The sequence below is a fragment of the Sinocyclocheilus grahami genome, unplaced genomic scaffold (genome assembly GCF_001515645.1).
Source record: "Sinocyclocheilus grahami isolate Dianchi unplaced genomic scaffold, SAMN03320097.WGS_v1.1 scaffold314.1, whole genome shotgun sequence".
In the NCBI taxonomy this organism is placed as follows: Eukaryota; Metazoa; Chordata; class Actinopteri; order Cypriniformes; family Cyprinidae; genus Sinocyclocheilus; species Sinocyclocheilus grahami.
Window position 1 is genome coordinate 289,332 of NW_015505493.1, and position 24,774 is coordinate 314,105.

The 24,774-nt window shown below is 36.7% G+C and overlaps 1 protein-coding gene across 1 annotated transcript; it reads left to right on the forward strand.

Annotated features, from left to right (window-relative positions):
- The first annotated feature begins 879 nt into the window (after positions 1–879).
- On the forward strand, positions 880–24,528 carry LOC107601905 (platelet-derived growth factor receptor alpha-like). The gene is made up of 29 exons (XM_016294258.1): positions 880–1,087; positions 3,602–3,680; positions 3,902–4,162; positions 4,264–4,515; positions 4,926–5,077; positions 6,360–6,522; positions 6,665–6,851; positions 7,523–7,638; positions 7,762–8,052; positions 8,186–8,452; positions 9,151–9,281; positions 9,407–9,575; positions 9,691–9,880; positions 10,001–10,116; positions 11,341–11,467; positions 11,645–11,841; positions 12,562–12,656; positions 13,814–13,946; positions 14,309–14,413; positions 14,651–14,761; positions 14,980–15,133; positions 16,310–16,470; positions 17,401–17,516; positions 19,277–19,399; positions 19,553–19,664; positions 19,790–19,889; positions 19,987–20,092; positions 21,832–22,070; positions 22,908–24,528. Exons 2-29 carry the CDS (start codon positions 3,623–3,625, stop codon positions 23,050–23,052), a joined length of 4,377 nt encoding a protein of 1,458 aa, XP_016149744.1. The 5' UTR covers positions 880–1,087; positions 3,602–3,622; the 3' UTR covers positions 23,053–24,528.
- The last annotated feature ends 246 nt before the right edge of the window (positions 24,529–24,774 follow it).

The window sequence follows — 24,774 nt, forward strand, 5'->3', positions numbered from 1 at the left end:
ACAACTTTCAGATATCGAATACAGATGAACCCTATATAAATTTTCACGAGTGGTAATGTGTTACTGTATTTTTTGTTAAACGTTTGTTTAAAAGTAAGCTGTAATAAATTATATACAGGGAGAGAAACCGGTTGAATTTGTTTCTTATGTTAGAGCGCCCCCTTGCATGTGTCAGCTCGTGCTTTTGGTGGACCCCCAATTTTGCAATTTCTCTACTGAATGAACCATTTCACGATCACACTGCACTCTTCAAAAAAAATATTATCTGAAAATCCCAGATATTATTGACATATATATATATATATACATAGTGGCGTACAATTAGAAATGAAGCCTGAATAAACTGAAACGTTGAACGTCCTTGCAGAAATCACAGGAGAACCACAAATGAAAGTCGTCTTAAATTAATATGCATAAAACAAAGTGCACATAGCTACTGCAGCAGCAACAACTACAACTGAAAAGCGCAATCAACTAAAAGCTGAACGTGAAGAATGGAGCGTAATGACAAGGTTAATCGAGTAACTGAATGTAATTGTGCATTCCCAATTCTTTGATTTCTTTCCTACCTAAGCCTCTATAAAAACACTTTTAATGGGTCACTTGACTTCATTGTCCCCACAAAAAGATCCCTTTATTCCAAAAGGGCCCCTCTTGGACTTACAAAAAACATATGGTCCTTTTCTTCCCTGCTCAACCTCTTTTCATGCACCTCCTTCAGAACTGCAGAGCACGGAGAAATCTGACTCCTCTTCGGAGCTGCAGTGTGACTCAAAAAAGGACTCTTATTTTGAAAGGCCGCATGGGGCAGAGGAGGGGCCGTTTCTGAGAGTTATTTACTTTGAGCCAGATGATTAGTTCTCTGGGAAGGATGGACTGTAACATTGAATCAATTACAGGTTGCTGTTGCAGAGGCGCATTTGTGTGAGTAGCCGTGGAGCAGGACGGAGTAGCGCAGCACAAGGGAGAGGATTACTACTGCTTTACAACTGAGGACCATTGGGCTGATTAGAGTATTTTACAAGAACTTTGCCATTCACTGTGGCTGTTCTTTTATCAAAGGGAACAACCAAAAGGGATTAAAAAGGTATTGTATGTTTAAATGAGTTTAATTAGTTTCTTTTGTATTTTCTTTCATGCAAAGTTTCCCTCAGACGTTCAAAAACATTTGAACCTCTCAGCATAATTGCACTTATTCAGGATTAGACTAATTAAAGATGTTCTTTTATTTCTTTTTTAACAATTGCATTTTTTTTTATTAATTAGTTTTCAGTAAAAAAAAAATACAATTTGGCCTTTATATCAACTCGCTAAATTGTTTTACTTTTAAATGACACGGGGATTTTAATATTTTTCCATCAACGCTCACAATGGACACGTCAATCATTCGTTTTCGTCTCAGAAAAAAATTAATGGATTTTTTTCAACTTTGCTTCTTGACACTTTTGCATCGGGCAGGATTATGGACTCTTTTCCAACGGAATCGCATTATCACCAGTAAAGTCAAAGCCTGGTTGTGCTGGATCTCAGTTGGAGCCGCAGGCGCGCAGCTGGGGGTGTCTCAGCCCGGGGAGAGGCGCAGTACTGGCATCTAATGGCAAACACATTTCGGACTAGATTTGTAGACTTGTTTACCCATCAAGATTTAAATGGGATGCCCATAACCATACTGGAATACCATGCGTTGGGTTAGTCTGCGGAATGGAGATTTGTTTTTTGCGGAGCGATGGAGTCAAAGCACGATTGAGGAGTTTAGAAAACTTTTTTACCGCCTTCTCCGCTGAAGTCCGAGTCGATGAGGAATCTGCATGAATGGGGAACTTCTCTCACATATGGATTAACTTAATGTAATTTAGGTACTATTTACCAAGGATCAAGGAGACCGTGTTGCTTTGCTTTGACTAAAATAAGGCTGAAACTGGATGAAATTAAAGAAAAAATATATTTTTCTCTGCAGCGACTACAACTGTACTCAACAACTTCACCTCGACAGACTGTCTTTAGACCGCTTTCTTTTATTCCCATGGAAATCGCTTTTACGCGTGAAGTAGCTAACTGGGTGTTGGAGGGCACCCCTCGTTCAGCTGTTGGCCGAAAGTGTCAAGCGCAGCGGATCGGTTGTGTTTGGCAGCCAATTGCGCATCTGTGTGTGGGCGCCTGGCGATGGGGGTGCGCGGAGAAAAGTGCGGGCCGAAATGAGCGCTCCAGTCACCGCTGGACAGATGAGCGGTACCAAAAGCGCACTCGTCTGTCATTCCACAATTGATTCCCACGGCAATCCAATGGATTCCCAAATTGCAGCATAGAAAGGGGTCGACTAATTACAGTCTTACTCAACACCCCCGGATTCACCAAGGATAATTAGCTTGAGAGGGCTGACATGGGCAAACGGCAGAGCTGCAGTCTTCTCTTGGCTGTAAAAAGAGTTGTTTCCTTCACTTTGAAGTAGACCTTGCGGAACTACTTATCTTACAAAATAACTGGACATGATTTCATCGGTTAATTACCTTGGTTTTATTTATTTAAATTATTTTTTTTTTATAATAATTTTTTTTTTTTGAAGAGGACTAAATTAAATAATTGGTGCATTTCTTCAGGATAACTGAGTTTTAACAGAGCCGACCACTTCAAATTAAGTGGCATTGACTGTCTGCTGAAGCGCTGATGGAACCCAGGGGTCCGAGGATCAGACAGACAGAGATAAAACACGCGCGCGCGGAATGTCTGATTAGAAATGTACCAAAACAAGCGCTTAAACCAGTGACGAGACTTTTGAAATCAAAAGAAACAAAGACAGAATGCAACAAAGTGTGCTGCAGGACTGTAATCTAATTTACGCACTGTAATCTCAAAATTCTGAAAAGTTTGAATGCCAATTTAAATTCAGCTGACCAAATTTAATTTAACAAATGAATTTATACCGCGAAAAAAATGTAGATTTAAAATAAAGGAAACAGTTAATCCCACACATTGCCCGCACATAGGCCTAGATATATTAATATTATTGAGTAGTCAAGAGATAGGCGCAGTAATCTTAATAGGCCTACTGATTTGTATCCATGTGAGCTGTTGTTATATCTTATGTTTTGCTGTATATGCCTACTTATGTTTCAGGATTTAAAATGTCACAGCTGTACGAATGTAGCCCGAAAATACCATGTTTTCTACGTGTGGAACATTGAAAACCCGTATCCGTTGATTGTACTCGATGCGGTCGTCTCCTCGGGAAAATGTGTACTGTGTCTCCACCTGGTGGTCAAACAAAGCCGAAGCGAACTATCCAAGCGCTCCGCCGACAAAGAGTCTGGCGTCTTTACTGACTGAACCGCGTCCAGACTCTTTAAAGACCCTTTATGTCTTGGCACTGAACCTTTCCAAAACTTTCTGCTGCCGATTATTCAATGGTCTCCCTAGGCTACCTGAGCTATTACTGAATAGAGGTTCATCTTTTATACTGGATTAACCACAAGAGATCAATAGCTACAGTACAACTCAGAACTGACACAGAAATTGGCTGTTTTACATGTTTGGGTTTTTTTCTTTGTCATTTTCATTTTCTGTCTGTTTGTATAATCGATTTTCATATTTTCTCCCCTTTCAGCTGAGCACGATCTAAGTGACCATGAGGCTCCTGGAGACACATCTCGTTTTGGGGATTGTCTTACTAGGGGTATTTTCAGGTATGTGGAAGTAAAAAAATCGAGAAAAATGTATATATATGTATGCACATATATATATATTTGTGTGTATGTATAGTTGTTTCTTTTTCGTTTTTAAACATTTTTAGTAGTATTTATTTATTTTGATTTTTTTTTTTTCATTTCATGTAAATGTATATGTGCCACTGTAATTTAAAGGTATAAGCTATAATTAATCAAATACATTAAATATTTCCCTGCAGATGTTTCAAAACCTTGGCCGGTTATTAATTCAGATCAAAAGGAATTTATTCTCAAACCTCATTCTGAGTTCACCATCACTTGCTCCGGAGAGAGGAGAGTGACATGGGTCGAGCCTTTACCGCCCAACAGTGAAGTGCAGTCCGGATTTAATCACAGCACTTTGGTGATCACTGATGCTGAGGCCTCTAACACAGGATACTACACCTGTTTTTATGAGGATCAACATGAAAAAGACACTGATATCTACATTTTTGTTCTAGGTACATTATTGTTCAGGACTACTAAATATATATATATATATATATAAAATAATTAGTACATGTTGCATTTGTAAAACGGACTCCCACTTCTTGTTCCACAGATCCTGAGGTTCCATTCGTGTCTGAACCTGCTGTTGAGACAGATGAGATAGGCACAACTATCCCCTGCCGCGCTACAAACCCACATTCTCAAGTGATTCTCAGAAACCTGCAGAGTGGGGATGAAGTTTCTATACTTTACGACCACAGAATCGGCTTTTTCGGTGTATTATCAGCAGGTCACTATGTTTGCGAGACGAGTGTGAATGGCAAAGCAGTGCAGAGCATCGTTTATAATGTGACAAATGACACGGGTAAGTAACGCAACACAAATAATTAAACATTTAGAGGGTTTTATTAAAATTTCAAACAGTATAATTGATTGTTTTTGACAAAGAAAAGTGAAACATTAGGTCATTAGGACATTTTGAGTTGGGGTGGGCTGCAGGTGTGAGATCTGACGCACACTTGCTTCATATTGGATCATCATACTCTACAAGTTACTCATGAGAAGAACATTCATAGCCTTTTTTTTTAAGGCACAGCTTAAACATCAAGCAAGAGAAAAAGAGTGATTGGGTGTATCTGCATTGGTTTTGGACATCGAGCAACTGACCCTGATTTCACTCACACATGTTTTTATTTGAATTAGAAGACTAGTAAGCAAAATGAGTTTAATTGCAGCATCGTTCATGTGTTATGAATGATTTGTGTTGTATTGAAGATGTCAAAGATGATGATGATGAAGAGAAGAGCTTCAACATAAAGCTGAGTGCCAGTATGGAGGATGTGAAAGAGGGGGATGCTGTCAATCTTACCTGTGAGACGCCTACTGGGAAGGCTTTCCACCAGCAGTGGCTGCATCCCCAGAAACAGGCAAGACCCTCATCTGTTTTGTGTTTCGCTCTTTCCTTCTCTGTTTTGTACTTCACTAATATAAACTAAACAAATTTTTGAAACATAACTGAAGACTTTTGGTGTGGTGCAGAGGCATATTCTGGGGCAGTATTCTCTCGTTCTTTATATAGTTGGTTGGAGGGAAATGCAAAAATTTACAAAAGTTAAGGTAGAAACATCAAAGGAAAGGAGTGAGACTAATTTACTATGTACTTTGACCTATGACCCGAATGTCCTGTGAGTGTTGAAGACAGATGTACGTTTCTCACCTCTGTGAGCCCTCTGTGGTCTTGTGTTTGGGATTCACAAGACCACAGAGGTCTGCCTGTACTACCATGTTTAATGAAGGGTTTTTCTAAAATAACAGATGCCTGATAGATAGTTTTAGGTCATATTTTTTGTGTGTTTGATGATTAATGTCAATTCCAAATCAAAAGATATTAGTAAGTCAATTTGTTTGTTTGTTAGGTAATTAGTTTTAGTTGATGTAATGGTTGTGTTAGGTAGATAGTTAGCTGATTGTAAGATTGATGAACAATGAGTTTCAAATCAAAAGATGCAAGTCAGTTTGTTGGTTAGTTAGGTAGTTCGTTTTAGTTGATGTAATTTTGGTGTTAGGTAGATAGTTGGCTGATGTAGTTTTTGTATGGTTTATGAACAATGAGTTTCAAATCAAAAGATGTTAGTAAGTTAGGTGTTTTGTCTTGTTTTTTTGTGCATTTGCAAACGTGAATTCCAAATCAAAAGATGCTAGTTTGTTGGTTATTTAGTTATAGTTAGTTTTAGTTGTCATTTCTGTGTGTATTTGACAATGTGTTTATTTGGTTGTGGGAAAAAAATCCATGCCAGTTAGTTAGTTTTTATGTGTGTTTGGTGGAAAGATGTGCAGATTTTTTTTAAAGCAGCGTGTAATTGTGTAGAGACGCTCCAAGACCTTGTCTGGACCGGAGCCGTTCTGGGTTCTTCTGTGTTTGTTTGTGATGAGTACGGCACTTTAAAAGACTCGTGTAGAGCTGATTTATCTCCAGCAGGCTGAAATATGGACATAGACATGTTTTAGACACTAAAGTACATCTTTGCATAGAAAAGTAGAGTTAATGAAATAGAATTTTAAAAAGAAAAAGAAAAAAAGTAAAGAAAGAAAAGAAAAATTGCAATTGATCCCTGTCATGCTGTCATCATTCCACATGTGTATCTATAATAAACACAATGTGTGTAATACTGCTCTTTATTTTTCTCTCCTCGTTATTACACTATTTAGGCCAGAGATGCTGTTCCAATGAAGTTAACTTTCCCAGACAAGGTTCAGTACATCCTCAACATCCCAAAAGCCTCTGTGGCAGACACTGGGCGCTATGAGTGTGCTGTTACCAACCAATTCACTGGACAAACCAAATCTCTCATCCTGGGAATCACAGTCCACGGTGTGCACTTCTCTTTCTCACTTGACTCTACACACCTCTGCTTTCACCATTAAAACCAGTAAACGGAGATGGGCTGAACAGATGTGGAGTAGACAATAAATCAATGTTCTTTCTTTCTTTCTTTCTTTCTTCTGACCTTTAGAGAGCTCTTTTGTGGAAGTAATATCTAATGGCATTGGGCCAGTGGTGGTTGTGTCGCTTCTGGAGGAAAAAGAGTTCACTATTTACATTGATGCTGACCCTGAGCCAAAGGTCAGGTGGTTTAAAGATGGCCTTCAGCTGGATGACAGCTACATCTCCACCAAGACCACTCATCTGGAAGGCCTCAGGTAGAATTCATAAAATAGACATAGAAATTTCATATTTCATAAACCAATATTAGTCGTTCTGTTGACAATAGTAATGTTTTATCTTAAAAAAAAACGTTATTATTGATCATATTTTTATGAAATACAGTGTATCATAATGTACTGATATATTTCTTCAATAAGATATTGCGAACATTTTACTTGAATACCCAAATAAAGTATATTAAATAAATGAATAAGCTGTAAAATTATTTTTAATACTTAACATAAATAGATAAATACTGTAAAAAGTATTTTTTATTAAAAAAATTAGCGACAAAATAAATGTTATAACAAAAATATTTTTAATATTTAAAAATGAACATTAACCTAAATAAATACTGTAAAATGTATTTAAAGATATTTATTTAGGTTAATTTTAATTGTTAAATATTCATTCATCAATTTATGTATATATATATATATATATATATATATATATATATACCTAGATTGACCTAGATTCATAAATGCTGTAAAACAAAATATTGTTGTATTGTGGTCATAAAGTACAGCTATCATGAACGAAGTATTGTTAGTTCATGCTAGTTAATGAATTAACCACTGTTAACAATCTAAACCTTATTATAAGTGTCACCAGTTTCATAATACCACTGAAACAATTGTAATGATCATGTCTTTTTCTTACAAAGGTATGAGAATATTCTGGTTCTCCGTCACCCCATAGAGGAGGACAGTGGCGTCTATGAGATTGTTGCATCCACTGGTTCCAGGACTTCAAGATTTTCATTCAAACTGCTAGTTGAAGGTATAATTAAATCAAACAGCAAAATGTATGACGTTCCCACGATGATTCAGAAACCCAAATCTAAAGCTGCAATATATATGAGTTTTTATGAGAAATGTAAATACTTGTTCATGTCGTGATCAGCCATGTACCCAGAGCTGCCACAGTCAGTGCTGGCTCCAGTCATGTGGCCCCAGAGGGACAGCATGGAAGTGTCTCTCCACTCCACTTTCCGACTCACATGTCGAGGTCAGGCCGAGCTTTCCTGGTTCAGCCCTGTTTATCTCCACGATCAGTTCGACACTGAAAAAAAAGGACTCTTCATCTCCACTGTGACTGCTGGCAATGCGACGGCCGCCCATACAGGAAAATACATCTGCTACTATGACTCCAGCAACAACACTGAAGAGACCTCCATCTATATTTATGTGCCAGGTACTGATTTGTTTTTTTACACAAGCCAGATTGACACAGTAACGTTTGAAAAAAATTATATACTATATAGTTAGTATGAAGCCCTTTGTACGTGGCAAACTGATATTGAATTTCTTTCCAAAAACATACACAGATCCAGAAACGCCGTTTGTGCCATCCATGACCCCTTTTGAAAACCATGTGCTGACGAGTCATGAAGAAATGGAGATTCCGTGCCGTGTGACGGACCCCAGTGCCAGCGTCTCTCTGATTCACATTGAGACCAGTCAGGTTCTGCCTAGTGTTTATGACAGCAAGAGAGGATTCATTGGCCTCTTTAGCGCTGGGACGTATGTCTGCAGGGCCCTCACTAACGGACAGACGCATGACAGCATAGAGTACATCGTTCACGGCTGGACAGGTGAGAATGAATTTGATTGTGTGAATGGCAGGTGACAATGCAGAAATTATTGTGTTTGTCAGTACTTTACTTTATTTTACAGTTAAAAATAAACATATTCTTAAACTAAATATCCTTAAAACATGTTTTTTAAGCTTAGGGTTAGGGTTAAAAAATCATTTGTCATTGCGACAGAAAAAGAAACTTAATTCGGGAATTATATTCACTAAGTACAATTATTTAATTATCGTGTTTAATATATAAGAAAAAAAAAGATATATATATACAGTATGTTATAAATATTTTACTTGAATAAACATGACAAGGCTGATTAAATGTAGTTAACTCATTTGTATATAGCCTTCTACCTGTAATTGGTCTGTTTTAACGGTAAAATAAAAAAAAATGTTTTTCTCATTTTTAAGCTTAAAAAACAACAAAAGTTTTTGCTATTGAGTTAGAGACATAAATGTACATTTACTAAGTATATATATATATATATATATATATATATATATATATATTACTGTAATTATTATATATTATGTATTTTATTGTTGTGTTGTTATTCATATGCCTACTGTAATGTGTGTGATGTGTTAGTCTTGTAGGGACATAGATGTATTGTTTCTCACTGTATTTTGTGAAAGAATGAATTTGAATAATTCCCTGCCATGCATTAAACCACCTTAACATGCATTCATTATATTGTCTTTCAGGAGGGTCTGATGTGCAAGTCGAGCTGAGAGCAGAGAAGAAAGCTCTGCTGATAGGTGAGACCATCACTGTTGACTGTATAGCCAGAAACAGTGAGATACTGGAGGACCACTGGAAATACCCCGGGAAACTGGTGAGACAGAAACAGAATAAAAAAGAACACATTTACATCACATTTCCTCAAAATCAATATTAAACGAATTCAAAATAAATATATTTTAAATATATTTATATTCTCCCTCTGTCGTTCTCTCTTAGGCGGGTCGAGGAGTAAAGACAGTAAAGGAGAATAAGCGAGATCTTGAGATCCATTATACTCTGACAGTGACTAATGCCTCACCAAAAGACAGTGGCGTCTATGCTTGCTCCATCACTGATGTTAAGAGCAATGAGAGCCAAACCAAACAGCTCACTATTACAGTCTATGGTACAGTGATCACATACACTCACACAGATACACATGATTTTCAATGCACACATGATTACATTCTCACAGTGATTCAGTTGCAGTCCTAATCTGCCCTTTTGGTCTTTGTGTGCAGATCATGAGTTTGTGCACATAAATCCAGTGATTGGTCCAGTGGAGACTACTAGGCTGGACGAGGTGCGAGAGTTCAGGGTGGACATACAGTCTTTCCCTGCCCCCAAAGTCACATGGTTAAAGGATGGATCGGTCCTGGGAGATGTTGCTGCAGAGATCACCACCAACCTCCTAAAAATCGATGAGTCCAGGTGACTAAAAAAACTTTTTCAAATATCAAATTTTATATTTGTGCTTAAATAGAAAAAAATGTATCACATCAATATCTCTTTTAAAAGTGTTGCCTTAAAGCTGTCGTGTTGTTTGTTCAGTTACCAAGGCGTGTTGACCCTGATCAGGGCTAAAGCAGAGGACAGTGGGAACTATACCATCAGGGCTGAAACAGGCAGCCAGACTGCCAGCAACAGTTTCTACCTTCAGGTTAAAGGTGGGACCTTTTCTTTTTTCTGTAGCTGCAGGTTGTTTTTGTCACACCTTTGTTTACCTATATTTGCATGCGTTTGCTTTTGCCTCTGCTTCATGTTTGTTTATCTCGGTGCACCTCTATATCTTTCTTAACCACTCTTTACATACATTTGTTTAAGTTTTTCTTGTTGTCAACTGGAGGATCTTTGTCAAGCAATGTGTAGCTACATGTGCTTACAGTATGAGTGTTGGTTTTCTTATGTACTGTATTTGTCCTAACCAGGAGTGTGGAAAATACTGAAAGTAATTATATCAAGTTAAAGCGTATTGTTTCAAAATGGTAGTTTTCAGTACTTAACTATGTAAAAAAAATTGACTGATAATATCCAGAATTTTTTTGCATCAAACTCAATTAAAGGCTCAAAAATGAAGGCTCTAAGATACATAAGATATTAAATTATAACGTCTGTCATAAAACCTGTTTTATGAAGCATCAAACAAACCAATGTTTTGCATCATTTTGTAACAAAACTGTGCGTATGAAGTCATAGCCTCAATTTGACATTATATTTGTTTGTGTTGCACTATATTGTATCAAATGAAAAAAACTAATAAATTATTTGTGGTATATTATATATTTTTGTAAATAAAACATTCATGAAAAATATAAAAATATTTATATTTCAGATATTTAGGAAGTATCTTTCTGATGCATAGGCTAAAAAATAAACTTCTGGTCAAAAAGTTTTGGTTCAGTAAAATGATTTCAAAGATGAAAGAAACTCACTAAGGCTGCATTTATTTCATCAAAATATAGTGAACCACTGTGAAATATTATTTAAAACATTTTTTTAAAGTATTTTATAATTAAATTTATTTTAAAATGCAATTTTTTACTGGGATGGCAAAAGCTGAATGTTCAGCGTCCATTACTCTTGCAGTGTCACATGATCCTTCAGAAATTATTCGAATATGCTCAAGAAATGTTTCTAATGCTTCTGTGTTGAAAACAGTGCTGCTTAATATTTTTGTGTGAGCTATGATGCATATTTCCAGGATTCTTTGATGAATAGAAAGTTCAAAAGTTTCGAGCATTTATTTTATACATATATATATATATATATATATATTGTAACATTCTCAATATCTTTACTGTCACTTTAGATCAATGTAATGCATCCTTGCTGAAGAAACAATTTGGTAGGGCCAGTGAAATTAGAAAGTAAAATGGTTTCTCTTCTTACAGTTCCCCCTGTGATTGTGGACCTGATGGATATCCACCACGGCTCTGCTGGAGGTCAGGAAGTGGTGTGTACTGCTGGTGGCTCCCCCGCCCCTGATGTGGACTTGTATATCTGTAAAAACATTAAACAGTAAGCATTCCTCTTTTTTTGTTTCATTCTGCTACCCTACAGGTATTCAGTCCTCATTTTTCACCCTTTCCTTCTATAAAAGCAGTCCAAAGTAGATGACACAGTCTCATCCCTAGAGATTAAAGTCAAGTCACCATAATGACATTATGCTGAGCTCACTTTTCCTTCTTCCACCAGCTGTGCCAACGATTCCTCCCAGTGGATGCCACTTCCGATCAACTCTACGGACATCACAGTGGAACTGCAAATGGATGTGGACAACAACATTGAAAGTCACATCATCTTCCACCATCTTGAGAGCACAATTGCTGTACGCTGTCTGGCCAGGAATGACATGGGCGCTGTTTCACGAGAGATTAAACTCGTGTCAAATGGTAAGAGGCCCGTGTTTGTCTCATTAGAGATTTCTTTTTTAATTTTAGGAGTTGATTTTATTGAGCAGCCCATTGATTTGAAGTGCTGTGAATCTCTTTAGTGTCACTGTTTGTCTTGGGTAGACAAAGCAAACAAAGTTTCAAGCTGATTTGCAACTAATTTGAATCACAGGTGTACAGTTTATTTAGGGGTGAATTGCTGGCAGTAGATCTGAACGGAGGCTAGGTTTCAGTCATTGTAAGGAAACATCTCTGTATTTATGTGTTTGTGTGTGATTATCTGTTCATCATGGTTCTTTAAATTCAGCAAACACTACTTTAGTAGTCTTTACATCTGTTAGCCTCATTTTGTAAACCGTGCCTGTCTTGTCAGGCTCCCCACGTCTTTTTCCTGTGATAGATTCCTCAGGTGGACCGTCCATGGTCTTTAGAAACAAATCCATATGTGTTTACACTAGTTTCTGTTGGCAGGGGTTTTGCTTCACTAAGTTACCGTTTAAATAAATTGCTCACACTGGGCACCTTGATTAATACAGCATACGAGAGAGATGCAGTTCAAATAATTTATACTATTATGATGACATTATTAGGTATGTAAGTTAAGCTGTAGCTCATTAAGAAAAGTTTTGTTTTGGCAGTTGTCAGAGTTTAGTTTTGTACCATATCTTTCCATATCTCCACCCTCCTCTTCCTCATTGCTGCTGCTGCTGGTGTGTTCAGGTCCGCGCTCGGAGCTCACTGTGGCTGCTGCTGTTCTGGTGCTGCTGGTCATTGTCATCATCTCACTCATTGTGCTGGTCATTATCTGGAAACAGGTACTCACTCACTCATTCATCCACTCACTCACTCACTCACTACATTGACTTAGTTACTCTCATTCACTCACTTATTTACATTGACTCATTCTCTTGCCCATTTACTCATTTATTCATACTAACTCATTGACTCAGTCACTCATTCACTCACTGGCATTTACTCATTAACTCACCGATTCAATCATTTCCAAACTCATTTACTCACTCACATTTACTCACTAACTTTCTCACCCATTTAAACGCTTGTTCATTTATCCATACTTATCAGTAAGATTTTTCTAATAACTGAATTTTTCAACAAGGAATCATTCAATTGATCAAAAGCGACAGTTAAGACATTTATAATGTGACAATTTAATTTCCAAATAAATTCTGTTCTTTCAAATATTCTTTTTACAAAAATATATTTTTCCAAAAAATTATGACGTGGCACAACTGTTGCCAACATTGATAATAATAAGAAATGTTTCTTGAGCACCAAATGATTTCTGAGGGATCATGTGACACTGAAGACTGGAGAAATGGCTGCTGAAAATTCAGCTTTGCTATCACAGAAATAATTTCAATTTTGAAATATATTAAATAAGAAAGCAGTTATCTTAGATACTGTTTTTACAGTATTTTGATCAAATAAATAAAGCATTGGTGAGCATAAGACTTGTTTTAAAAACATTACAAACCTTACCAAACTTTTGCAAAGTGTCAGATTTACTCATTGACTTATTCACCCTTTCACTCAGCCACTTCATTTGTTCATTCATTCATTCACTCACTCATTCACTCAGTTACTCTCCAATTTAGTAATTCACTCACTCACTCAACCATTAACTCACTTACTCACCCACTCTCTTTACTACTCAGTCATTCACTTACTCGCACACATTCACAAATCACCAAATTCACTCTTTCACATTCAGCCTTGTAGTCACTCATACACATTTGAGGCATGAATAGCATGATGCATCAGCACAGTCATGTTCGCATCTGTGAGGGCTGAAATGAGACTGTCGATTGAACATCTTGTCATATTGCTTGTGAGTGAATGACACTTCTCCCCTCTCAGCCTGAGTGTGGAACAGCCTGACCTTCCTCCAGTATCCGAAAGCTCTGTTACTAACCACATGAGAATTACTCTCTCCTTGTACACCTCTTTACAGAAACCACGTTATGAGATCAGATGGCGTGTGATTGAATCAGTCAGTCCGGACGGTCACGAGTACATCTATGTCGACCCCATGCAACTTCCATATGACTCCCGCTGGGAGTTCCCTCGGGATTCACTTGTACTGGGTGAGTCACATTTATAGTGAATCAGTCGACCATGATCCTGTCCTGTGGATTCAGTGTGGTTCACTTTGTTGTGGTTATGTACTTGATGGGATTGTGGTCATCTTGTTAGCCCGTCCTAATATGACATCATCACAATCTACTGCGCAGATCTTATTTAGGAGCCTTGTGTGGTGACTGTACAGATTGATTGAGGTTTTTGACTCAGAGCACACACAACCACTGTGGTAATACTGAAAGTTACAGGAAACGATTTGAGTTTACATGCTTTTTTAGACTAGGTAATATTTCAGTGGCATCCTCTGGCTATGCAAATGAGTTCAAGTTTGTGGCTATGTGTGTGTGTGTGTGTGTGTGTGTTGCAGGTCGTGTCCTGGGCTCAGGAGCATTTGGGAAAGTGGTGGAAGGCACTGCTTATGGACTCAGTCGTTCTCAACCTGTGATGAAAGTGGCAGTGAAAATGCTTAAACGTGAGTTAACTGAAGTTTAACTAGTAGTTGCATGTATAAAATGCATGGCAGCTGAGGTTCTTTTGATTGTTCAAATGTTTTTCACACTAAGAATATAATGGTTTTTTAAGAACCACTCACTGAAAAGTTCTTTGAGGAACCCAAAATGGTTCTTCTTTGGCATCCATTTGAAAACCCCCTAATGGAAGCTTTATTTTTAAGAGTGCATTTAAGTGGTTAATATGATTGCTTTCTCAGCGACAGCACGCTCCAGTGAGAAACAGGCTTTGATGTCAGAGCTGAAAATTATGACCCACCTGGGCCCTCACCTAAACATTGTCAACCTTCTGGGAGCGTGCACCAAATCAGGTGAAAATGCACAAACACACAGATAACAAACACAAACACTTGGTCTCTAGGGTGGTGTCTTCTTGGTTCGTGGGTGTTTATAGTGTGGCGTTTTAACAGCCAGAGTTAAGTGCAATGTAGAACTTTAACCGCCTGCTTTTAGACATTTTACAAGTCTCTGATAAGATTAGACCAGTTTTATTAACACTGCTCTCACTCTTTCTCTTTTTGTCCCTCAGGACCAATCTACATTATCACAGAGTATTGTTTCTATGGAGACCTGGTGAATTACCTGCATAAGAACAGAGATGGGTTTCTCAGCCGCCACACAGAAAAGGGCAAGAAAGAGCTAGACATCTTTGGCATCAACCCAGCTGATGAGAGTAGCAGGAGGTCAGCCAACACACACACCCACACACACAAAAAAACAGAATTCATTCAAATGAGTGAATCATAAAAATCAAACATAAAAATGGCATTTTAGGTCCAAATATGTTGTTAGGAAATTTTTTTCTTGCTCTTTAATCTGATTTAAGATTAATATTGTCAGGATTTCAGTCTAATTGAGTAAGTGAAGTCATTTATGAGAGGAGAGAGACAACAGACAAGTAAAGAGGTAGAGAGTGAGTTTCCTACAAATGTTGCCTTTTCATAAAGGCAGCTATCTTTAGTTAACTATAACATTTCTAATATTTTTAGTATTAGTTACCAATAACAACACTGCTATAAGAAGGATATATGCAGAGCTTCCTTAAAATTTGGCCAAAATGACATACACTATATTGCCAAATGTATTGGGACACTCCCTTCTTTAGAACAGAAAAAACACTTCCAAAACTGTGGCAACAAAGATGGAAACATAATTCATGTATTTAAAAATTGTATTTCCATCTCTGTTGCAACAGTCTTGGAAGTGTCTAAAAGGCATTGGTGTTTGATGATGAGTTTTTGGCTCAAGGTCTGCATTTAAAGTCACACCAGAGGTGTTCAGCAGGGACTAGGACTTGGCTTTCTGCAGACCAGTCAAGTTCTTCCACACTGACTGAATAAATCATTTCTTTTTTAACCTTGCCTTATACAGAGATGCACTGTCATGTTAGAAAAGAAAAGGGTCATGTTCAAACTGTTGCTATAAAATTAGAAGCACACAGTTCCCTAGAATATCATTATATGCTTAAACATTAAGATTTGTACTCATGGAAATTACTAAAGTAGTCAAACCTGTTCATTAGAAGGGGTGTCCCAATACTTTTGGCAATATAGTGCATTTTAGGAAGCAGCATAATTAAGTTGCTGGCTAGGTTATAAAACAAAACAAACCTTTGCCACTTTTCAGAAAATACTCAAGTGGTTACTATGTAGTAAGCCACATTAAGATGACTGGTGATCTAATCTCTTTACTTTCACTTTCACATCAGATCTTTCTGATGACCTACTCTAAAATTATTTAATGATTTGTTAGCATGACTGATAGTACAGATAGTGTGAGTGTTTTAATTTGGCTAGAGTGACCTTACACAGCATTACTTTCTCCCCTGACTTACTATTTCTGTATTTATGTGTGTGCAGCTACGTCATCCTGTCTTTTGAGGGGAAAGGTGATTATATGGACATGAAGCAGGCAGACACCATGCAGTACGTCCCCATGCTGGAAATGAGTGAATCCTCAAAATACTCCCCCATCCAGAGATCAGACTATGACCATCCTCCCTCTCACAGACAGTTCAACGGTGAGAAAACTCTCTTAAATAGATAATTACCCAAAAATTACAATTCAGTCATCATTTACTCATCCTCATGTCGTTACAAACCGGCATGACATTCATTCTTCTGTGGAACACAAAAGCAGATATTTCGAAGAATGTGCTGGTTGCTCTTTTCCTTCCAGTTACAATGAAGCGCTGAAGCTTTCAAGCCTTACAAATGAATGCAAAAGCACCATAAAAGTATAATTAAGACTAGCTTGTGTTCTGTATTGCAAGCCATTCGACAGCTTTGTACGAGGAACCGGTTTTACAGGGTTAGTTCAATCAAGTGATTCATTGAAAAGGTCCGATTCTAAAGACTGATTCATTCACAAATTATGAACTCTTGTCAAGCAGAGGAAAGAATGCCAAGATTTGAAATTCAAAAGCTCTAGTTCATTATAAATGCACTGAAAAGAGCATGAAAAACTATTTTCTCCTCATGGTTAATGGAAAAAGAAAAGTCAAATGGGTTTGGAATGAAATGAAGGTAAGGAAATGATGACAGAATTTTTTATTTTGGGGTGAACTATCCTTAAATCACATCTCCACCTCATTCCTTTTCCTGTTTTCTCATTCTTTATTGTCCTGATTTTTTCCCTTCGGCACTTTATTTTTCGGTCTGTCCCTCGCTTGCTGCACATACTCAGGTCGGTTTGGCATACTGTAGTCTGGTTTGGCTTGGCTGGTGGTTATAGGACACACACACACACACACTGATGTCTAGCTAGTGATAGCAGAGGTCCACCCATGTCACTGCAGTCTGTGCACCCTACAATTACAGAGGGTAATTGTAGCACAAACGTCTTAATGCATACATCTGCCTGCCATTCCTCAGACTTTACACACACACACACACACAAGATCATTTTCAGCATTCAGTGCTAATTCAGAATGTTTTTGTGTGAACAACAGAGAGTGAACTTGAGAACCTTCTCTCAGATGACACCAATGAGGGCCTGACGGCAGTGGACCTCCTCAGTTTCACCTATCAGGTGGCTCGAGGGATGGAGTTCTTGGCCTCTAAGAACGTAAGTTAAATCCTGTTTGTGCAGCAAAACTGCCTCTGTTGGTTTTGTCTATAAACATTTGCATAAACCACTTTTGATCTCACTTATACATACAGTTCTGCAGTTTAGACAAAACACTGAGACATAACATTAAAGTGATTCTGAAAGTCTTTGTGGAGGAGGTGATCTGATGGCAGGTTACTATATTTGAGAAAATGGTTGCCTGTATGCACTGTGGCTATATGGTTAAAATTCATAGGATTGAGGGTTTGCAGAACCTCCTTGGTAAAATAAAGCCTCTCAGGACAGAGGCCAAGCATTGGAAATTATGTTATCGTTTCATGTTATGTTATAGTAAGTATTAATTAGACGTCTTGTGTTTAAAATTTGGTAACAGGGGGTTTACTAAATCTCATCTTACAAAAGTGGACTTCCAGACCACCCTTGAAGAATATCAAGGGTGGGATTGAGCTGAGGAAAGGCTGTGATTCCCAACCAGGGTGTACTTAAGCAGATTCTACAAGGTCAATAATAAAATAATATTAAAATTTTTAACAGATTTATTAAACTTCTTGTAATTAAAAAAAAGAAGAGAAAATAAATAAAAGAAAAATGTATTATGTGTGCCATTTTTGTATATTTGTGTAGATACTTGGTTTACTAAGTGGTTTAAAATGTCTTAATATTAATGATAATACAAAGTGATATACATGATGTACAGTATAAAGATGTAAAATGAACATTTGTTTTGATAATGCATTGATTATGGAGTATTTTAGTTTTTTGTTGGGGTTATAAGTAGGGCTGCACGATTATGACAAAAATCATAATTGTCGATTGTTCCCTTGAAATTGTAATTGCGATTATTAATTACGATTATCACAATTTACATTGAATGATGTTTATACCATTGTTTGATGCAACTGCATGCCGTATTTTTATATGAAAATAAACAAAGCTGAAAACACTCTAACTGAAAAACTTTTAGTGCTTTTCTATTGTATTAAGCCTCAAATGTCAAATATACATCGGATTGATTTCTTCTTTAAATTACAAAAAAAATATGAATGGTATTATAATGTTATACTAAAACATATCTTAAGCTTGCAGAATAACATAAGTGGACTTTGAACGATTAATTGCCGCTTTGAACGATTACGTAATTGTGGCATCCATAATTGTAATTGCGATTATTAATCACGATTATCACAATTTACATTGAATGATGTTTATACCATTGTTTGATGCAACTGCATGCCGTATTTTTATATGAAAATAAACAAAGCTGAAAACACTCTAACTGAAAAACTTTTAGTGCTTTTCTATTGTATTAAGCCTCAAATGTCAAATATACATCGGATTGATTTCTTCTTTAAATTACAAAAAAAATATGAATGGTATTATAATGTTATACTAAAACATATCTTAAGCTTGCAGAATAACATAAGTGGACTTTGAACGATTAATTGCCGCTTTGAACGATTACGTAATTGTGGCATCCATAATTGTAATTGCGATTAGAAATTCGATTAATTGTGCAGCCCTAGTTATAAGGGTACATGACATAAAAAAAGGCTTGAAAAGACTGGGTTAGACTACATGGGGAGGAGAGACATAGAAAAAGATAAATAAATATATTTTACCACTTCAGATATCCAGAGATATCTCAAATAAATAATCGTTCTATATAATACAGCCCACTAAAACCGAATTGAATGTCTCTGTAACACACGCTCACTCGTTTAGTTCTCTCTGTGTCTTTTTCTCTCTATTTCTCACAGTGTGTACACAGAGACTTGGCTGCACGTAATGTCCTGCTGTCTCAAGGCAAGATAGTGAAGATCTGTGACTTTGGACTGGCCAGAGACATCATGCATGATAACAACTACGTCTCCAAAGGAAGTGTGAGTGCTTGTCTTAGTCATAATGCGGTGTTCTTGATTATTCGTCTTAGATTATGGATATTTTCAGTGTTTTAACGTGACCTTCTTTGGAAAGAAGAGCTGGAATTACTGTCCTCTAATACTTCTACTTTTTTCTCTCTCTCTCACACACAGACTTTCCTTCCAGTAAAATGGATGGCCCCTGAGAGTATCTTTGATAACTTGTACACTACACTTAGTGACGTCTGGTCTTATGGCATCTTATTATGGGAGATCTTCTCTCTTGGTATGTTTCTTGTCACCATCAATTTGTTTAGAAGTTATCTCCAAACTTTCCAACGTTTCCAACACATTTTATTTATTCCATGTTTTAGTTACCAAAAATACCTTATGTTTCTGTTGTTGCTGTAGGAGGGACTCCTTATCCAGGTATGGTTGTGGATTCCAACTTCTACAACAAGATCAAGAGTGGATACCGAATGGTGAAACCCGAGCATGCTTCCAGTGATGTGTACGTTCCATCTCAAAGTATGCGTGACTGTGTTGCTGTGCTTGGCTTTAATTGGTGCAGATGTCTAATCAGTGTGTTTTTGTTTGTCTATGTGCAGCTATGAGCTTATGATGAAGTGTTGGAACAGTAACCCAGAGAAGAGACCATCTTTCCACAGCCTGAGTGATATGGTGACGTCTCTGCTGCCCTCAGGATATAAGAGGGTAAGCCTGCAACATGAACACACGATTTCAAGTTTCTCTGTTCTTGCTTTCTATGTTTATCACTATCAAATGGTTTCAGTTTTATTTGGGATGAAATTGTTTTTCAGGAGAATATATATATATATATAAATACAATTATTTACTAAATCTATTTAAATTTCTCAGTGTTATATAAAAATGTTTGTGCTATAATTATAGCATAATAAAAGTATTTTTAATGTATTTTTATTTTATATAAAATGTTTTTATAAACAATGATTTGGGGAAAAAAAAGATATGAAATTGTCAAATGTGCACTACAATTTTTACAAAAACTAAGTTAAAAAAATCTGATGTAGTAATTAATTTGTTCCACAAAAACATCTAATTCATGTATTTTGGCAAAAAGGACCACCACAGGAAGGGGGTATCTGACTGATATATACCAAAAAAAAACATAGCTTTCTGTATGAGATGTTTAGGGGTGAATAAATCTTAAATAGACACCACCACAATAATTAATAATTTCAGTCATTTATTTAAACTATTTACATTTCTCTTACTAAAATATTTGTACTATAATTATAACATAAATAAAAAGTATTTTAATATAAGTTCTTTTAAATAAAAATATTCTCTAAATAAAATAAAAACATTTGAAGAAAAAAAAATACAAACTGGCACAAAATATAAAAAACTCTGAACCTATAAATCTCCACGACAGTGTGGACAAAAACTAATAAAAAAAAAAATCTGATAAATGATAGTAATTATTTCCTTCCAGGATAGACAGGATCTGACTGACTGATATTTATTTTAAAAAAATGTAGGGACAAATACATCTTAAATAGATAAAACTATACTGAAATGAAATTTACATTTAGAATAGTAAAATGAACCAAATGAAATAAATGCTACTTATACTCACCTAAAATGAAATTGAAAACTATAATAGAAAATGAAACATTTTCTAAACTATAATAAAATATCCCGCCATGCCCTAATAAATGGCCCAGATAAAAGTATGGTGGAAATGGCTTCCCACTTCCTGTAGCTTAAATGCAGTGTGTCAATCTGGGCTTTGAGGCCTCGGCAAAGTGTATTGCCAACACAGCCAGACTGCTAACAGAGATTAGCACAGCAGTGCTCCAGCTGGCTAACGCCCCAGCAAGGCAAAACCCCGCAGTGCTAATGACCAGGAGCATACGGTTAGCGTCCGCCAGCTAGCCATAATTGCTCTATTAAACAGACACCACACGTGGTACTTCAAAACTCTGCTTCCCAGAGTCACATGGCCCAGGGAATAACTAGCTCCTGTTATAGCACCTTGGGCAGGGGTGTGGTGGGAAATGCGGTTCGCAAATGGGCCAGTAAGCCCTCAAGTTACCACAGAACGCTCGCAGAAATGGGGCAGAACTTCGGGTTGAGCAGTGTTTATGGTGGTGTTGAAGTGCTATTTACAACTGCCAGAAATTATTCAATTTCTCCCTCATTTCCTTCAGTACAATGCGTTACCTTAGAACAGTGAATTGCAAGCTTAATTTGAGATTAACGTTTCATTTACAGCTACAGTCTTTTTAACGTAAAGCCTATTCATAAACTCTTTTATCTATTTTGGTTTATTATATTGTTAGGGCACATGCTGTAATACTCAGCTGAACTTTCATATTTTCATTATATTATTTTTTGTATTAAATATTAATTGAATATTATCCATTTATAACTTTTTATATGGTATTTATATTTCTCTTGGTGTGCAGTGCTATGAACGCGTGAATCATGACTTCCTGAAGAGTGATCACCCCGCTGTGACTCGGGTGCAGTGCATTGACAATGATGATGCGTACATGGGTGTGCTCTACAAGAACCAGGGCAAAATGAAGGACCGCGAGAGCGGCTTTGATGAACAGAGACTCAGCTCTGACAGCGGCTACATCATTCCTCTGCCGGACCTCGACCCGCTGTCAAATGAAGACTACAGCAAGAGGAACCGCCACAGGTAGCCCACCAATCCATTATACATCTCATTCTCAATCTGATGTGTTAGGATGATGATTCAAGAGGATTTTGGACATATACAGTATTATTTAAACATCTGGGGTTAGTACATTTTTATTATTGTTTTTAAGAAATTAATATTTTTATTCAGCAAGGACGCATTAAATTGATAACATTCCTCTGATTCATTCCATCCAACAAAAGTGACAGTAAAGACATTTATAATGTTACAACAATCCAGAAATAAATATATCACAGTTTCCCCAAAAATATTAAGCAGCACATTCAACATTGATAATTAGAAATATTCAGCACCAAATATTAGGATCAAGTGACACTGAAAGCTGGAGTAATGGCTGCCGAAAATGCAGCTTTACCATTACAGGAATAAACTGCATTTTGAAATATATCAAAATAGAAAAGTTATTTTAAATTGTAATAATAATAATTTACAATATTTATGTATTTACTTTTTTCAAACACATTACAAAATCTTACAGACTCCATATATATACTGTATGTATGTGTATATATGTGTGTGTGTGTATATATATATATATATATATATATATATATTGTATATGTGTTTGAAAGTCTCTCATAAAAACAGTAAATACAGAAATATTGTGAAATATTATTACAATTAGAAATAACTGTTTTCTATTTTGATATATATTATGAATATATCAATATATATATAATTTTACACAAATATTATTCTGAAAAATTCATTTTTTTTTGTGTTTGCTTTTTTATTTGAATTTTAACAAGTTCTTACTTGAAAGTCGTGGTCAGGGAGTCTTTGAATTACTAAATTGTCTTCGCTTTTTCTCTGTAGCTCTCAGACGTCGGAGGAAAGCGCAATAGAGACAGGCTCTAGCAGCTCCATGACGAAGCGTGAGGGAGAGACCCTGGAGGACATCACCTTCCTGGACGAGATGTGCTTGGACTCAGGATACCTGGTGGAGGACAGTTTCCTGTGAGCAAGGAAAAGAGAGAGAGACAAACATTCCTCTGATTCATTCCAAGTTCACAAATCTCTCTCTGCATCCTTCTGCCATATCTTCCTCACCTCACTTTCTTGGAGCCTTCAGAAAAAAAAACTTTGATGTGTGAATGTCATTGATGTTTTTGGAATAGGCCTCGCCCTCTACAGGTCTGGAGGAATGAGCAGTGGACCACATGACTCCATGAGCGCTCTTGATGGGCCTCAGTGAGTGTTTAAGTGACTCTAATGGAGCTAAGACCAATGAGGAAGGGAAGTGGAGGACATATTTGTTTTGTATATCATTTCTGTATGTTTGTATTGTGTTTGTGTATGTGTTTGAGTGGATTGTATGAACTTTATTTTGACGGGCATTCCGATCAGCAATATAAGCATGTCATTTATAATCATATCAATGACCTGAGTGGTTTCACAACTGCTACCTTTTAAATGAATCCATCTGAGCTACAAAAAACCACTACAGACATTTAAAAACCAGTACAACTGAGTCAACATGGCCTCTGTTTTGAATCAGGCCCATTTTTTTCGCCTCACTCCCACAATTTTACAGGATCTAGTCCACCAACTAAACAGCACATATAGGTTTAATGTAACTGATCATATATTGTCAATATCTCAGTAAGTGTGGCAGTTTGAAATTTATTTTTGTACTGGATAGTTTTTGTTTGGATAGTATGGATATGTTATTTGTGAATACTGGGTTGGGTAGGGAGAAATTATGTAGTCCTAAATGAAGAAAATGGCAACTGTGTTTTGAGCTGTGAGTCGCATGTATTTTTGTGACTTCAACCTTTATAAGATGCTGATATGACTCTATTTAAAACATCTTTATGTCTGGCCAAAGTTTTTGCTGAACTGTTATGTCAGTCTGAGGCATTACTGATATTCAAAGCTATGCTTTTGTAAAAGATGATTCAAATGTAATGACTTGTTTCATGAAGTTTCACACTGTCATAGTTTGCAAAGTTTATACGCCAGTCTAGTAATGAGGAAAGACTTTGCAGTTCAGTTAAATTACTTGCTCATGTTTGAAAGTCGGTACCTTTTTCTGTTTCCTCAGATTCTGCTCCAAGTTTTACCTTCCTGTGCATTAGATTTTATATGTGAGCATTAAACCAAATAAGATAATGTAGATAATCATGCCCTGACAGACGTGGTAGTTTGCTGCTTGTGAAGATTTATGTGACCTCCCTAAAGCAAAGCAATTGAAAATCACGCTGTAGATGTACAGATAGCCAAATCCTGTAGTCTTGAAGCATCTTAGAGACACGTCATTTAGATTTTTACTTTGATGTTATACATCACTGTTCATTGTAAATGTGTATCATTGTATATCAGGACTTCAGCATATCACTGCCTGCCCCCCGTCTTCACCCTCTGTTGTGGTCTGTTTCACAGGCACGTCGAGAGGAGATGTATATTAAAACTGTTGCACTTTTTAAAACTCTTTTTTTTAATGTTATTCTATCATTTCTTTGTTCTGCTTTGTGTGTGTGTGTGTAGATGTTCAAAATTTGTCTGTGCGGAAAAAAGAAGGTTAATGTTTTCTAAAGAGACAGTAGAGTGAATGTTCTTGTGCAGGAAGAGGGGAAACAGAGGAGAGGTATGAAGTATATTCTATGGTACAATATGTGTAATTCTAGGTAGTTATTCCCTTTAACAGATGTTATTCTTTTACTATAATATGCATTATGACCAT